This window comes from Lathamus discolor, chromosome 8 (genome assembly GCF_037157495.1).
Source record: "Lathamus discolor isolate bLatDis1 chromosome 8, bLatDis1.hap1, whole genome shotgun sequence".
Lineage (NCBI taxonomy): Eukaryota > Metazoa > Chordata > Aves > Psittaciformes > Psittacidae > Lathamus > Lathamus discolor.
The window spans coordinates 7,727,827-7,744,510 of record NC_088891.1 but is presented as its reverse complement, the minus strand read 5'-3'; the positions used below and the strand labels follow the sequence as shown (position 1 = coordinate 7,744,510).

Below are 16,684 nucleotides of genomic sequence, written 5' to 3'. Positions count from 1 at the left end.
TGTGCCTCTGTCTCATATTTATTTGTTCCACCCCAGTATTAAATAGAAAGACTCCTGAAAATAAAAAACTCACTATAGGAAAGATGCATGGCGGGCTACATGAAAGGATTATGGATTTTAAGCCTCATAGGACACATTGGCATTGGTGCCTACCTGTTCAGGACCAGCCTGGAACTGTGGACAGGGAACTGCAGAGAAGGCAAAGACTGAACAAAGAAATGATGCAACAGGGTTCTGCAAATCAGTTCACAAGTAATTTAACCAGCCTTCCTTCTCCTGTGAGATTGTATCTTTTACATGCTTAAACATGAAACCTCTTCAAATTATTGAATGAAAGTTAATGATTTGGTGCTTCATTAAACACCTCTTCAACTTGATTCCTGATCTAATTCCTAAAGGCAATCACACTTGGATAATAAAGACGTAAAGCACTATTTTTTACAGAAATGTAAGGAAGGGCTCTGTCCCTGCCTGGCAACCTGCATGCTCTCTCCTTTTACCCTTCGCCCTGCTATTTCACAGTATACTCACTTGTTGCTGTCACATTTATTTATATCACAGGCAGCATGAGGCAGAGACCATGCAATAAATATTTGTACAGCATCTTCACAATGGGAACCCTGACTGAGGGCTTGAGGTATTACAGCTTACAGGCTTAAAGCCCCTAAACTTCCATAGCCCCTGTCTCTGAGAGGAATTAAGTGTCCTTGAGTGTACATATAGTCTGGCTGCATTTTGCCTCCAGCCACTGGGACTTGTACTTAGCTACTGGAGTTTATACAGTCACTGAGCAACTCACTTAAAAGACAGTTTCACATTTGACAACTGAGAGACATTTAGAAACAACATGTAGGCACCACAGCAATAGGTGCTTTATAAATTCTACCAGAAGGTAGATCTCATCTGAGACAGATGCCTTGAATAGTCATTTCCCTTGTGGCCCAGAAATACAGATCTGCAGGCACTTGCACAGTGATTTGTTTTGTTTTAAAGGCTTAAAAGGTCCTAGAAATACAGGTGGGAAGAAGCTGCTTATGCCGCTGGCATTTTCATGGCACTTTTGGTCTAGGACTTACGCAAAACCACCAATCATCATGTCCACTTTAATTCCAGCTTGTTAGCTAGGCATTATAACCTAAGCTAAAGGCAAAGCCTGCTCACAGTGCAATGTCTCACACACTGCCAACAGGTGGAGTTCGGAGATCCAGCTGTTGTGCACAGATGTGCTTTGGGTGTAACACTGAAGGAAAGGGAATAAAAATCTCACACTCCTTTTCTAATGGTTCCTTCTGTCCCAGTGACCAGCTCTTTTTTTCCTGGAAAAGCACACATTGACCTTGATACAAATACACATCTGCTAGGAAACTTATTCTTTGTGATGCAGTTCGTTTTGCTGAATAAAACAAGTGAGCAAACAAAAAGGTACAGAAATTGAATGCATACTCAACAGTATTTCCTCTCCATCTTTAAAGATTTATATGGCTATTAACTCTAAGAGGAGAGTTGTGAGGAAAAACGTGGGCACAGGTGCCAAAGTCAATGCTAATTGACTAATTTGACTAAATTGCTTTTTAACCCTACAACATATCCAGGAGCAAGTTTTCTTCTGTGTTGCATTTTTGGAGAACACATTGACTTCAGCTCACCAAAGGCACACTGCTCCTTGTAGAGAAGTTATAGTTGTGACGAGGAAACCCCAGTGCTAGGTCCTCTCTTGTTCTGATGTCTAATACAATAAGCATATCTCAATTCACAGGTTCAGCTCAATGTCTGAACTGTAGCATCATCCAAACATCTCCACGGAGCCTATTAGATTAAAAATCAGTGGAAAAGGTATAGCTTTCCAGCCTCTTTTATCTCTGCCTCCCAGAAAGAAGAGTCAGTCCAGGGTTATCCTCCAGGCATCCTAACAAGTATCCTGCTCTCTCCTGTGTGCAAGAACTACAGGAGAGACAGCTGTATCTTAAAAAAAAACCCAAAAAAACCAAAAACAACCAAAAATCAACCTATTCTTTATAGCTCTAAATTAAATTAGCTTCAAAGTAGTAGCAAAGAACAAGGTACATTAAATACACTTAAATCCAACCCAAAAAAGTGCCCAGGCATTTCCTACAGCATGGTGCAGAGCTGGCACTGCTTCCCCAGGCAGAAGCTGTACCTCAGAAGAATTCCCATGCCTTGTCAACTCCCTCTCCAGGGTCAGATGTCACCAATATGGCTAAGGCAGACTGTGACAGATTGTCATTCACGTCAACATGAAAGGGCTGGAAGGATCGCAAGCAGACAGGATTCTTAACAGATCCATCACCCAGGCAGTTTCATTCTGACATTGTGAGAATCCAGCTCTCTCACCCAAGAGACACATGTAGGGGACTGAGAGAGGGGCTTGATGCTACCCTTGATTGATTAAGAGGACTGATGAGGATACTCAGAGGCCACATCTTCTAACAAGTACCAGTACAGCCCTATAAAATGTCTCGTACACAATGAAAACATGTCAGTAAGTGGGGTTAAATCCCTCTCCTTTCCCCAGATGACTCTTCCAATGCCAATACAGCTATGTGTGAGAAGGAGCCCAGTGGCCTGTTGGCTCACTCTTCAGTTGTCAATTAGCTTATCAGTTCACCATACCTGACAGCTTTTGCTCTGGAGAGCCCAAGGACTGACGTGCACATTATGATCATGGCAAGGTAGGTGCTCAGTGCACAGAGAGAGACCCAGCCCCATTCTGCTTCTGAATTGCAAACTTTTCTGAATACTTTGTACATGCAGACTAAGGGCAGGGAGAGGAATGCAACCCACATACCTGGTGAAACCCTGCAGACTGCATGGAGCAGCATGCTTGGGGACATACCCAGGAACCCTAGGCTCGAATCTCAGCAGGACAACTGTGACTTACGTCCTTGTCAAGAGAAATTGCTACTTCGGTGCTTTGACATGGGGGAGCTTGATGCTGAACTATAAAGAAGGTAGAGGTTAGGGGTACCCAGGACTTTATGATGCCAGAAAATGAGCCTGCCCTCACATTATATTGCCAGCAAACAACTGCAAGATTTTGATTTTATGGATACTCTCAGTTGCTGGCAGTGATATCCAAGGGCAGCTTGTATTGCCATGTCACTGCTTGTGCCCGGAGCTATTTGATAGCACAGAAGAGAGGCTGGTTTCAAAGTAATCAAGACTAAGAGCTGTAGTTCTCCCTGACTACTGGTTAGTACAAGGCAGCAGTCACCTCAGGATAGAACGTCTTTAAAAAGCACTTCGTAATGAAAGGCGCTCTTGAGCTGTAAGGCGCTCTTGAGCTGTAAGACAGCACTGTTTGAAGCAGCAAACTTTACTGCATGTAACTAGGCTGCTGCAACGGATGGGAAATGTGAGTTTTCATTTCAATCATTCCCGCAGTTTTATTGCTTAGGGTTGAGGTTTGTTTTGGTCTTTTTAACTGAAAAAACCCATCTTTCAGGGAAAATCTTTTTAAAAATATGAACAATTTAAGAGACTTGAAAGCAACAAGAAATATGAAGCTGAAGGGCTGAGAAAGCACCATCTTCTGTGATCTGTACCAAGAAATAAGGCTGATTTGTGTGGCAGCCTTTTCTTTAAGCAAAAGTCAGATGTTTCAGAATAAAAAAAAGGAATGACCGATATTGAACACAAGATGAAAAACAGTGTTTGTTCTTTTTAATCTAATGGTACTGTTTCCATACTACAGGGCTCTAGCAATAGATTCATCAGTTTGAGTTTATATGGCACTTCACTTTCCCCTCCAGTCCTATTCAGATAAAGCACATCCATAAAGTCCACCCAAAGGAAATTTAAAGCTTAGAACCTTTAGGGATGAAAGCTGACTTGCAGGGTTTCTTTGAATACACCCAAGCAAGAAGCATTTCAACACTGGAATCATTCTCCGTGCGCTGCATTACGAGATGCAGCTTGGGTGGTGGTGAGCTGGCAATAGTGTCATAACACAACCCTATAGCCTTACTCAGTTCTGCCTGTAGTAAAGCTAGAGTTTGAATGTGTGAGTAGCTATTTACACATCAGTTGCAGCTGACAGCACAGTGGTACAACCGCATTTGCAGTAAGGAGCAAGTGGAAAAAGATATTGTTGCTAACTAATCTTCCTGCATGCAAGACCTTCCATTTATCAGTCTCCACATGCTTCCCAAGTAGGTAAGCATCGTTTCCCTTGTTAAGCATATTGGTTAGGCAGTTTCTATATATCACCCTTACCTAAATCCCAAAGGATTGTGAGCGAAGTTAGAACATCCTGAAGAGCTCACATGCAAGTGGAATTTCAGCAAAATATATAGAAGAAACTATGCAGAAGTTGTCAATAAGTTTCTCCTGTTTTCCTGCTACCCCGACTTTTCATCTCTTCCAATGACTGTTCCCTCACATACATAACCCTTCAGCACCAAACTCACTGTGAATTGGGCACTTTACAATTTTTTGGTCCTAACTGATGCTGCTGAATATGAAGATGCTTGGAAATACTGGGATATTCCTTTGTAAGCCACTTGTACACACAATACTGAGGTTAACTGGTACTATTACATGATTCTCAAATTGAGAACAACACATAAACATGCTTGAGAAACACAAAGTAACATTCTCTTACAGATCCATGTTAGGCATCTTGACCTGAATTTAAGTCATTTTCATGTCTAAACACACAGCCAGCACTCAGTAGGGTTTTTCAAAGCCCCTTTGTATACTAAGGTCAGAATTACCTTTTAACTGTATGAGTGAGGCCTTTAACCCGCCGAGAGGCTTTCTGTTACTGTTACATTCCCTTTCATGTTCACATATCTAAATATCTCTGAAAACCCCGGCATTCATTCAGAAAACTCAGGCCTCACTGCCCCAGGTCCCTCCAGTCAATACCAATATCCAATTTATAAGAAACATTTAAAGTCTGTCTTGTATGCAAAAGAAATGCCAGCTTTACCCACTACGTGTTGTTGAAACAGAGGACTGCAAAACACATGTAGAATGATGCAGAAACATATAGTACTGACTAGTTTTGCCACAGGCAAGTACAGTAATCATGAAGTCTTTGGGAAAATAGATGTTGCAATTGCAGAGCAGGGAGAAAAGCATATTAACTTGCCTGGGATTTTCAATAAAGGTTTAGCAGGAAAAAAGCCATCCTGCTATTTGCCTCCCTCTGCCATTCTGTGGTTTCCGTCTTGCTTGATAGGTGGGAGGGGGAAACAGGGATACTGCTGTATTGAGTAGCATATACACAGGTACATGTCTTTGCATATAGAAGAGCCAAGGTGTGGGAAGTTAACAGCTTTCACACTGCCCTGCAGCAGCTTTTTGGATACAAGATCTCCATGCTGTGATAGGAAAGGCAGAAGAGTCATCTAAGGACATGTGATCAGGTTCAAACTAAATAGGATGGATGCCTCCTCATTTGCAGCATCTTCTGCGCCATCACAAAAGGCCACAGCCTCAAAGAGCAGCAGATGCACCAAAACCCCAGCAGCTGCTGTGGATCTGTCCTTGTCCTGTCCTCATCTCTGCAGCTCAGGCAGGACAAAATGGGAACATCTTACTGCAGAGAAGGCAACCTACAGGTTGCAGGTCAGAATTCAGGCTCTCTGCAACCACAGCAACTCAAGGTACTGAGCATTTCAAAGAAATGGTCAATGTAAGATGGCAATGGAAATGGCATAAATAGAAGTCCCGAGAAAGAGATGTTTAGTAGCATGCCCAAGAGTCAGAAATAGTATTCTCTGCTAGATTACCCATGTTGCTTTCCATATAGCGCTTTGCCCAGCTGGTGCATGACATTAAACATACGGGATGCATTAAGACTTTGGAAGGGTGAGCAGGAAGGCTCTACTACCAGGGGCAGCCAAGGCACAGCCTCATCCCCACATCTACAAGCAAGGATATTTGAGAGCAGGCAATATACACCAGCCTGGAATGCAACATAGGCCACTACACCATCATGGAGCTTGCAAGGCTGGTTGAAAGCCAGCAACTGGCTGGTGTGGCCAATCCAGCCAACCGCAGGCTACTGAGTACAGTTACAAATGTATAATTCCTTATTATGCAATAATCTGGTGACACCTTGGTGCTGATTCTTCACAACATTTAGCTAGAGGATTTACAAGGAAGAAAGAGTCAGTAACAACCCAAAATGCAGCAAATAGTAGGTTACATTATCCTGATATTTGCTGTCTGAAAGCTGCAATGTCACACTGACAAAACTGCAGGGGTTTTTGAAGCAGTGATTTGCAGAAGCCCAAGTAATAAAAGTTCGTATATTTTTCTCCTCTCTCCTTTCACTGGAAAGCTTCCATCTGATATAACCAAGCCAAACTCCGGGATCTGAAAACAGACCATATCAAAGCATATCAAGGCTGGTAGAACTTGAAGCAATGGAGGTAAATAATTAAAAAGCACTGTAAAAATCCTGAGCATTATCAGGATGGTTCTTTCATGTTCCCTTGCTTTTTCTGTACAGAGAAATCTGGAAGGTGGTGAAAGCTGGAACAATACAAATATGTGAGCGAGACTTTCAACAACAATGGAAAAATAAGAGGGAAATGAAGCTTTCGGGCAGCGAGAGCTGTTATACCATTGCAATGTATACCCTAAGGCCCACAGAAAGCCCAAACTAACTCTGTTTAACACAGGAGAGGAAGGAAACGGAGTAGGTGCGTCAGAGATATGGGATGATTTTCTCTTTGCTCTTGCCTGACAGTGAAAGCTTGGTCTCAGAGCCATGACCTTTCCAAGGCTTACACTTCAGGGGAAGTTTTCCATTCCCAATTCCAGAGCTGCAGCCATATTAGGAGTCGGCAGCCCTGTTCTTCCTCACCAGCCACTTCCTCAAGTTTTCAGGTTCTCCCCTCCGTGTTCCAAACCCTGTCTCTAAACACATCCCAGAGCAGCTCAACTCTGGTTTATTTACAGATTTTGCTGGCATTGCTGCCATTCCAAGTGTTGCCCTGCAGATAAAGAGACCAAGAAGAGTCCTGCCAGTGTTAGCAAAGCCAGAGATCTGTGCTGCATCTGTAGCACCGCTGTTGCAGAACTTGCTGTCCCCAGCTAAAACTCATTTCACCTGCACTGGGTAAATACTTTAGTACTTACTATTTCTCTTTTATTTTCTATAATCACTGTGTAATAACTACTCCATAAGAGTCTGGAAGAGACCGTGAAAGACTTTGGAGCCCTCTCCCTCCTGGAAACAAGTTGCTTCTGTATTGCTAAAATCAGCTATCCTACTGCTGCTACAGCTGGTGTGGCTTCAACAGTGCTGTCAGGGCAGTGTGGAAAGGCTGTTGCTAAGGGCTTTGGCACCATCCTATAACTCTGCTCAGGGCAGGTCTAATCACTGTTATGCTTTAAAGCCACTGATAGTTCTAGAGACTGGCTTACACACTTTACCTGTCAGCATTGCCAGCATCGATGGAGCTGGAATAAAGCCAGAGAAACCCCAGGAAATTCTTTTAGGGCTGTTTTTCTTGTGGGGCAGCATCAGGCCAAGTTGCTGCTCTAGAAACTCTGCACCAAAACTTCATTGCTGTTTCAATCAAATTTCCCTTTTCTACCTTCAGACTGAAAGCTTCTGTAGGGAGGATTTCACAGCTGCTTTCAACCTCCTTCTGGGTGGGAGGAGAAATTGCAATGAATCAAGTGAAAGGCAGAGGAGAGGAGGCTCCTGAGGTTTCATATGTGCTGACACACGAATGAGTGCCCTCAGCTTTATCTGCTCCCTCTCCGGCCTCTATCAGAGATTCACGTCATTACCCAACTAATGATTTCTGAAGGGGGGATTCTTTCTTTGTCTCCTTGACACAGGAAAAATGGACATGGGCAAACAGGAAGGATAGGCACTTGTTCATCACCTTTATGAGCAAATTCAGATAGGCCTTGCTTAGAAATCACTTCCTTCCAGTCCCAGTCCCCCAGGGCTGTCTGGCTGATGCTTTCTGAAAGCTTTGGCACTTTACATCCACTTCAAACATGCTTATAAGGTCACACAACCACATTACTCAACCCTCTCCTTGCTCTGCCAGCTCCACATTCACCACACTTCAACGGCATCCTGCCTGACCATAACCTTTCACAAATTCACTATTGCTTTTCTCTCTGCTCTCATTCCCTTCATCTCTCCCCTCTCATTCCCTTCATCTCTCCATCCCATCTTTGCCTTCAACAACTGCCTCAGACAGCTGACTATACCCTCAATACCCTTAGGAATGCATTAGAAAGATGTGGGTTTAAGTGTATGCAGTGAGCATATGAAAAATCAGATCTTGGGTGAGTTGCCCACACTAACACACCAAGTCTCAGTTTAGCAATTCAGATATGAGAGATCTTGTGTCTTCTACAGTTAGATCTTTTGTCTTCTTCACTCTTACAGCCCTGCCACCACTGGTGAAACTCTCCTTGCCGTACCTCCAGATCAGGAGCAGCTTGCCTACTCCTCTCACAGACAGCTCATCAGTTTGCGGAAGTCATCCCAAACCCTTATTTTTTCCCCAGATCACAAAATATTCTGTAATCCTTCTGGCTCTGTTCTCTATTTTATTTTTTATTTATTCCTCTCTGTTCTTTTTGTGCTACTTACAAAAGTCTTAGCATAACCAGAACACACCAGTCTTGACCTATCCTCCTATCATCCTCAGCTACAAGGAATCATTAATATTAGCAATTTGTTTAACTCTGGGCAACACTCTGAAGTGCAGCTATGGTATTAAATCAAGTCCTACCTGTCCTACCTCCCATGTGGATGGGAGTGATAGTTGTTTCCCTAGCTATACACCTCAAATAGCGTCAGAGCAGCAATCAGATTGCAATGCAGTGAGGCACCCAAGTATAAGCTTTATCTAGTTAACACAGAGACCAACAGTGAGATAGATACAGCAATGCGAATAATGCTCCCAGACTGGATAGCATGTCCTAAGAACCTCGGGGAGCCCACACTGGAGGCCCTGGTGCGAGCCTTCGCAGTTGTTAGCAGAATGAGGTAAATTGAAGCTAGGGTGGATTCACCCAACAAGCACAGAGCTGCCTGCAGTATAGACATACCCAACCCTATCATGTGAGGTCAGCCATGAATTGTATCTGCCATAGCCACTGGGTGTGAAAAGTCAAGAACTTGAGAACAGCAGCGACTTGCCCTCATACCATCTTTCCAAATATAACCCACTAGCTCACCAAAGGGGAAGTAGTAATGGGCAAGTAAAGAAAGGCCTTCAGTTGAAAGCAGTGCTGCTTTTTCAGACTGTTACCTAAAATAGACATAAAACATAAGCTAAACCCAAGAAAAAACATCTCTTTCAAAATTACAGTCTCACTAAGCATTTATAAACCAGTTACTCCGTTCCCATGATACATCAAGTAAAGCTTAGAAGTAGATTTCTCTTTAGATAGTGTTCATTTGCCAGTTTTCTATGCCAGAGGTAGGTGTGACCTGTGCTTAATCTTGCCGTACCAAAAGCTACCAAGAGATGGCACCAAGGTTTCTGCATGCATCATGTTTGTCCAGCCATCTGGAACAACCTTGGTATACGGTACTCCTCTGTGGCTCATCAATTCTTCATCTATTTTCAAATCTCATCTGAAAGCATCTCTTTTTCCCTTGCTTCTACTTCTTAATTTTTCAATTTCTCTCATCTGCTGCTATTAATGGTACAATGCCAGTAAAGTATAATTCTGCAATGCAAGTCTATCTACTCTGCAAAACAGCACAGAGATACCATCAATTTGAAATGAGATTTTATAGCTTATTATTGATATTAGAACAGTTCATTCTTTGAGAGCAACCATACAGACCATAAAAAGAATAGAGGAGAAGGAATTCAATAAAACTGGGACACCTTTGGCTCCAAGATAATTTCTTCTATTATAACGCCTCATTGCATTAAAGTTGAACACTAGGGTTTATTTACTTATCTCAGCAATGTACCAATCTCTGCTCCATGTTGTTTGAGATCAGTTAAGTTGAAAAGGCACTTGATATAAACAAGAATTCTAAAGACAATGCTTTCCCTTGTTGCTGGCATCATCTCATTCAGAATGGTATTTACCAGTTCTATTCAGCAGGAATTCTAGGCTAAATACCATGTATATCAAGGCCAGATGGGAAGCATGTCATTTAGCTGTGACATAGCTCAAAAGAAATATTTCAGCCCCTCCTGTGAGTTTTCTACAGGGATCAAGTGAACCAAATAGCAATTTGAGAACAAGCAGGCACTAAGCATTGATGAATTCTGACCACATTCCAATAGAATCATGAGTTACTTTCCAATTAAGTATTTGAACTGCTCAACACAATTAATGGCAAAACACAGACTAACAAGAGGAATTAAAGATGATTTGCTTTTGATCTCCTATCAGGAGCCATTGCCAAATGAAGAAAGTCATAAAGCTGTATGTGGAGCATTCCTCAAAAAAAAGCAATCATAACAGCTTTCATATCCTGTTGCAGAGGAATTAATCACCATGTTGGTGCATTGAGTTTCTTCTCATTCTCAAAATACTGGCTGGCAGTGGCCATGCAACATGTTCTTCTATTTAAGCAGAGAGCAGCTGAAAAGTGAGGACAATCCAGGAGATGGAATTGCAGCACAAATGTATGTAGTGGTCTACCAGTAAGAAGTTATTCAGGATTAAGGCTGAGGAAACTAACTGCTTGCGCTGGGTCTAGTATACATTTGCAATTGGATCTCTTCCATATGTCTCTCCATCATTCTTCACAGAAGAGATAACTCTAGTGTTCAGGTCATCCCTGCTATACGTCTCCTCTCTCTTTGTATAATACAGACAGAGCCCACTGCCTTTCTGATTTCTTCTGTTGTTGTGAAGGTCACAGGAGATCACTTTTACAAGCATTTGTTGATGTGGCAGCTCGGTCCCTTTTCAACACTATGAGCTTAACACTTACATTTTATCTTGCATCAAAAGCACCGGTTCCAAGATGAGAAAACAGAATCTCACTTGTGTTCAAACAAAATAGGTTTCATAGAAAAGCAGAGTAATATGTACATATTCATATAGCCAAAGCTTATTTTTGAGCCATATACAGCCTTATGACATCTCTTCAGCATTTCCAGGGCCTTAATATTCTCCTGGTCAATGTGATACAAGGTCTGATTAAATACAGAACTGTCAGATTTGGGCTTTTAGGTGTAACAATGCTCTCTTGTTCACCTTGACATTCCTCACTTCACTCGTATGAGCTGTGCTTTCATAGACAACAGTAAAAATCTTTCTCTCACCTCAGATAGGAGTGATAGAAGTACGCGATACAGGAACTACTTCCTGACCATAGCAAGAGCGTCACCATTATTCTTGCATGTTTCACATTCTTGAGTCACTCCCTACCTCAAATCATCTTGAGCACACATCGCCAAGAAAAAGGACACATACATGGGGGGGGTCTTATTTCCTTTTGAGTTTTGATCCCTGACATTAGTTGGAGAGGACTGTATTTTCCACATCTCTCTCAGCAATCATCTACCTGACCCAACCTTAATGCCCATCATGGTACTTCATTACTCCAGACTCATCTTCTACTGAGCAGAAAGAACTAAACTCTTCCAAGTCACCTCAGATTTCTAGAGGCAAACATTTGTTACAGGTGAAGAGAACTTGCTTCTTTCTTCCTTCCTTTAGTACATGAGAAGTTCAGATATCCACCTCAAATCAAATAGTTACATGAGAGGATTTACTCCCCTTAGTAAAAGGCAGATTAACAGCAAGTGTTTGAGGAGCTGGAACCATCCAATAAGCATGAAACAGAAGAAGAACTGTGATCAGATGTCAGAAGCAGGCAACGCTGGACATGAGCAAAGAAAGATAATTTCTGCATATCACATTTTCTAGCAAATTAATTTGGCGCCATTCCCAGACCATTTTTATCCACTTTGCACTTTTAATTAAGCAGTCAAACTTTCCTGGAACAGCCCACTGCAGAAAGCCAAGTTTTGTGGCTATAAAGAGAGAGATTTTAAATCTGACAAATACTCATTCTTCTTGCAATCTCTGGTATGAGGTTTATGTGAACACTTAACCACACTGAGCAGAGCTGGTTAACGGTAAATAGATACACTCACAACAAGCTTTGAGAAACAAAGATGTTTTGAAAGACTCTCCAAATTGTTTTTAATAAAACTGCAGGAAAACGGCTGCCCATCAACCTTTTCACAACAGAAAAATATAACACAATGGAGGGAACAACTTGGGCACAAGTCACATCCTCATTTGCCACTTTCTGAGACACAGGTCTTCTAATATGAAATTATCACAAATTCTGTTTTAATTTATTTCCACCAACTTTGATAATCTGTCTTCACCTTGAGGAGTCCTAGAAGAGGCCTTCACAACATATAGCCACAGGCAACACAGAACTTCCAAAGCCATTGGCGTGACATACTAGCAACCTTGGAATGATGCTTGGCCGTCTGGAGACAGCCATACAGAAGAGCCCCAGCTCCTACATGGCCAGAAAGCAAACCTCTGCTACTGACGCATTCCACATCCATCTGCCAACAACACATCCAAATATCTCTCAGAACTTGGGAAAACTAACAAGTTGCAAAGGACACTGGACATTAAGAGAATTGGTAGAAGATATGGAAAATACGGGGAATAAGTGAGGTGGAAGGTGAAAAGAGCAGAGACCATTGCATTGTGTGGGGCATCAGGGATATTGCATTAGAGTAGGTGTTGATGGAGTGAAGATTTGAGCATCCCACACATACACTCGTATCAGATATCCAAGCTACCGACATAAACAGAACTGAGAAAAACAGAACATCATCTGGTTTTATTTTAAACTGCCCCTATAAAAGGTATCAAAAACTGTCTCTGAAGAACTGTCTCTGTCTCAGTCTAGAGTCTGCATCTTACTTGTATCTCACAGTGCTTAACCCAAGAGTTCTCTATAAACAGCAGCAAGTTTCACACTTTTTCATGTGGTTTTTACTTCAGGTATGGGTAGTACTGACTAGGTCCATGCAGTTATGGCACCAGCAACCTGAAGACCTCAAATGCCTAATCTAAGACCAATAAAGTCCATGAGTCACAGTCTCAGGGGGAATCAGAGTTACTTGGCATGCACCCAGAGGAGGTCAATTGGAGCATGGGAGACTATTTCTAAATAACCCATTGCTTTGCCACCAGGAAAAATAAATAGAACTATGTATCTTGTTTCCACATCTTAGCTGGCTAAATAAATAGCTCTCATAGTGCACTCTCCAGGGCAGATTCTTAAAGTGACCTTGGCCTTCTGCTGCCCAGGACAGGAGAATGCGGGTGCACCCACCAGAGAAGTGATGCATTTTCAATGCTGCATTCCTGGCAGCTGATCAAAGAACAGGCATAACCTCAGCCCCCGCAGTTGCCTTCTGTTCCTTCCCAGTGGGAAGGCAAATCATGGTGGCACATAACTATGGAGAGAAGGCCTCAAGAGCGAATACAAAGGGAGGATCAGAGAGAGGACATTGGAGTATTCCTCCATAAGCTGGCTACAGACTAATGTTTTTTTCAAGTTCTGTACTGATAGCCATAAAGAAGCAGTCTGGGGTTTTTGTTTTGTGACCAGCTAACTAACACCAAAGTAACCCACTTCCAATTTCAGGATAACCACAGCAACCTTAGGAAGAGCTACACCAGCATCCTATGGCCAGGAGCACATGCCAAACCAGACAAAGCACACAAACACTTTTTAGTCTTTCTCCCCATCTCAGAAAACCCATCCATAAGCTTCCCCCCAATCACCCTACACATTTTCAACAAGAGGAGCTCAAAAAGACAGAAAGACATTTTCACATGTACCCACCTCCATTTGCTGATGAACTGTGAAAATGACAGAGATTTTCAGACCATAGCTGTCCCAGTGATTTGCTAATGCTGGGAAAGAAGAGCTGTAATCGACCCTACAGTTTGGATTTCTGGTCTCAGAGCCTATATTCTTGTTAATAACATCTCTTGAAGCTGCTTGTCCCCAGTGAGAGCAGTTTCCAAAAGAACTGCAAGCAAGCACATTCACCACTGAATAGTAACAAACTAATGCCTTTAAATAGGTTGCAAACATGTTTTTAACCCAAAGCAGGTTTGTGTGCTTCTTCTGATGTAAAACAGACTGTCTCCCTTGAGCCGTTGACCTTCTCAGCTGTTCCTAGTTAGTCCTAAATGAAACAAGCAGCTTTAAGCCTTAGGCAGGCCAGCTGAGTGGCTACCAGGCTTCAGCTGACTTATGGTTCTTGCTCGTTAAACCAAGTGTAGGTGAGAGTCAAGTCACCTTCTTCTGTGAGCTAGATTTCAGGAAAACTTTTATCCTTCATTTTTACACTCATCTAAAGAAGTTTTAAGAAGAGCACAAATGTTTTAGGCAAAAAAAGAAATTAGGAAAGTGACCTAGTGATGAGGAACTTCCTGCAAACAACAATTGAAGTATAAGATACCTCTTTTCAAAGGGAAAATAAATCCAATCTTTTCAGCAATAAATAAAATGGCTTATTAGCAACAAAACTAGAATTTTATTGAGAGGAATTTTAAGTGTAAATTCTCTCATGTGTGTGTGTGTCCCAAATGGACCAAAAAGATCCACACAAGAGTTCAGAACTATTCTTGTACATCAGATAAAAGGTAGAAAACCCCAAATATTACACATTGACAATCTACAATCATAAAAATCAAAAGCAGTGTGTTTTTCTGAAGTCTGTTTCTTTCCTTTGCTGCTTAGAAGTGAGTATTCTAGGCCACTTAACAGCCTACATTACAACAACCCTCAGCAGCACTAGCTGCATCTCCAAATGAATCTTAGCAAAAAGCCAGCTTAGAAATGCATGACAGATACCAAGTTTTCCACTTCCCTCAGAAGAAACAGTGAAGGGAAAAAGCAGCTTTGCACAAAATCTATATAAAAAGCCTTTATGCAGCCAGCCCTGTTGCTTAAGGAAGAACTGATTCAGGCCCAAGTCCAATTACACATAGATCCTGATCTGTGAGGCTATCGCAGAAGCAGAACTAACACTAGTCTAATCATAATCAACACTTCCATAGGAAGGAAACCAGGGAACTGAGTGGAAATTGCTTACTTAGTTTAGCACAGGCGTGGACCCATCCACCATTTTGGGTTGCCTCAGAAGTCAAACCCACTTCTGGGTCTGACTCATCCTGGACACCCCTGTCATAAATAAAGCAGCTCTCCAGGTTCCCTAAATCTTGAAGTTATAACATGAGGCCAGAGAGGAATCTTGGAGGGTGCTCAGATATCCTGAAACCGGCAGGTTTTGTGTTGCTTAAGCAAATGTGATAGTGTGGGCACAGCTCACAGGAGTAAACTCTTCCTCCTGTTTGTAATGAGCAAGCCACAGAAATGTGTTATGCCCTTCTGTGGATGCTTTCCACATTACAAAGTTTGCCTTCAAAGGCATCTGAGGAAGTGGTCGGAGCGGACAACTTGGAGGCTAAAGTTCAGCGTTAAGATGGAGATATAAAACGGACTTGCTGTCTTCAGAAAGAAACAATTTGAAATATTTGGGCTGGGCTTAAAAACAGGCCCAGATTAACATCAGTAAGAACTGTCATACTGCAAAAATATCACGATGACCTAGTCACAGCTGTCTGCAGAAGGAGGATGAGGCAGCACTGCCACGATTCCACCCTACTTGCCCCGGGCCTGTGGTGGCAGAAGGTTCTCGCTAAAGTGGTTTGTCTGCTGCCAGCAGATGCTTCTCAAAACCCAGTCCTGGCTGGGAAATAAAGAACAATACTTTACAATCAAACTGCCATCACTGTATAAGGTATACTACAAATAAATGGCCACCAGCATGAATCATATGATGAATCACGGCATTAACGTGTCCTTCAGGGAATTATTTCTGCCTCTTAAAAACCCTGCAGATTTAAAGTGAGTGGAAATTGCGCATCCACTTCTGATTCCTTTGTCTCTTTGTGGAACCAAAGTTTTATTTCTTGCTGTCCTGGAAAGATGAGTCCCCTTGGGGCTTCTGCCTACCTGACTGTCCTGATGTGTCTCTTGCTGTAGGGGGTGATGACTTTGAAAAGCAGCTCCATGGCTCCATTGATGCCAAGGGTAGTTCCTGTGGTAACTAAGACAATAAAAGAGAAAAGCAGTCAGGTCTGAAGCAGGCGGCCTGCCACACTGTATTTAGAGGTGATGCAAGGTAGGCAGTATCTGCCCCTGGGGCTATAAGCAGATTTCTCTGGGCTCCCAACTGGACTTCATGGATCATTTTACAAAGAAACTGAAGCCCAAAGCTGCCTGTGGACTCCACCTGAGCCAAGATCAGACACAAAACTGGTCCCGCAGCTCTTCCCTGAGCTCCTCAAAGCCCCTTTTCCTGTAAATACTGTAGTCCAGAGGTACAAATCACAGTTAAATAGGGTCACCTCCCAGCAAAGTGACAGGGCTCAAATTTGTCCCACATTTCCCACAGGCAACTCCACAAAGACAATTTATTACATAGGGGCATGGAGGGCAGAGTTCTCTTTCTGTGCTATTATTCTGCAGTATGGAAGTGGTTTTGCAGGGCAGGGGTGTTCCTGAAAGCAGCTTAATTTCAGCTAGGCCAATTTTACCTTTAATCCCTCACTTGTTAACACACTAGGAACTTTTATAGATAGATTCTGCAATCAGTTCCAAAAATGCCTGATGCATCAACAAGGTGTTTAGCCAGACCTC

General features: G+C 42.5%; 1 protein-coding gene across 3 annotated transcripts in view; it reads right to left on the bottom strand.

Annotated features, from left to right (window-relative positions):
* Window positions 1-16,684, bottom strand: part of AGBL1 (AGBL carboxypeptidase 1) — a 306,435-nt gene that overhangs the window by 243,129 nt on the left and 46,622 nt on the right. For all 3 annotated transcript variants that reach the window (XM_065688671.1, XM_065688670.1, XM_065688672.1), the window contains exon 5: window positions 15,998-16,091. In XM_065688671.1, coding sequence (XP_065544743.1) covers window positions 15,998-16,091 — 94 coding nt within the window. The remainder of the gene's footprint in view (window positions 1-15,997; window positions 16,092-16,684) is intronic.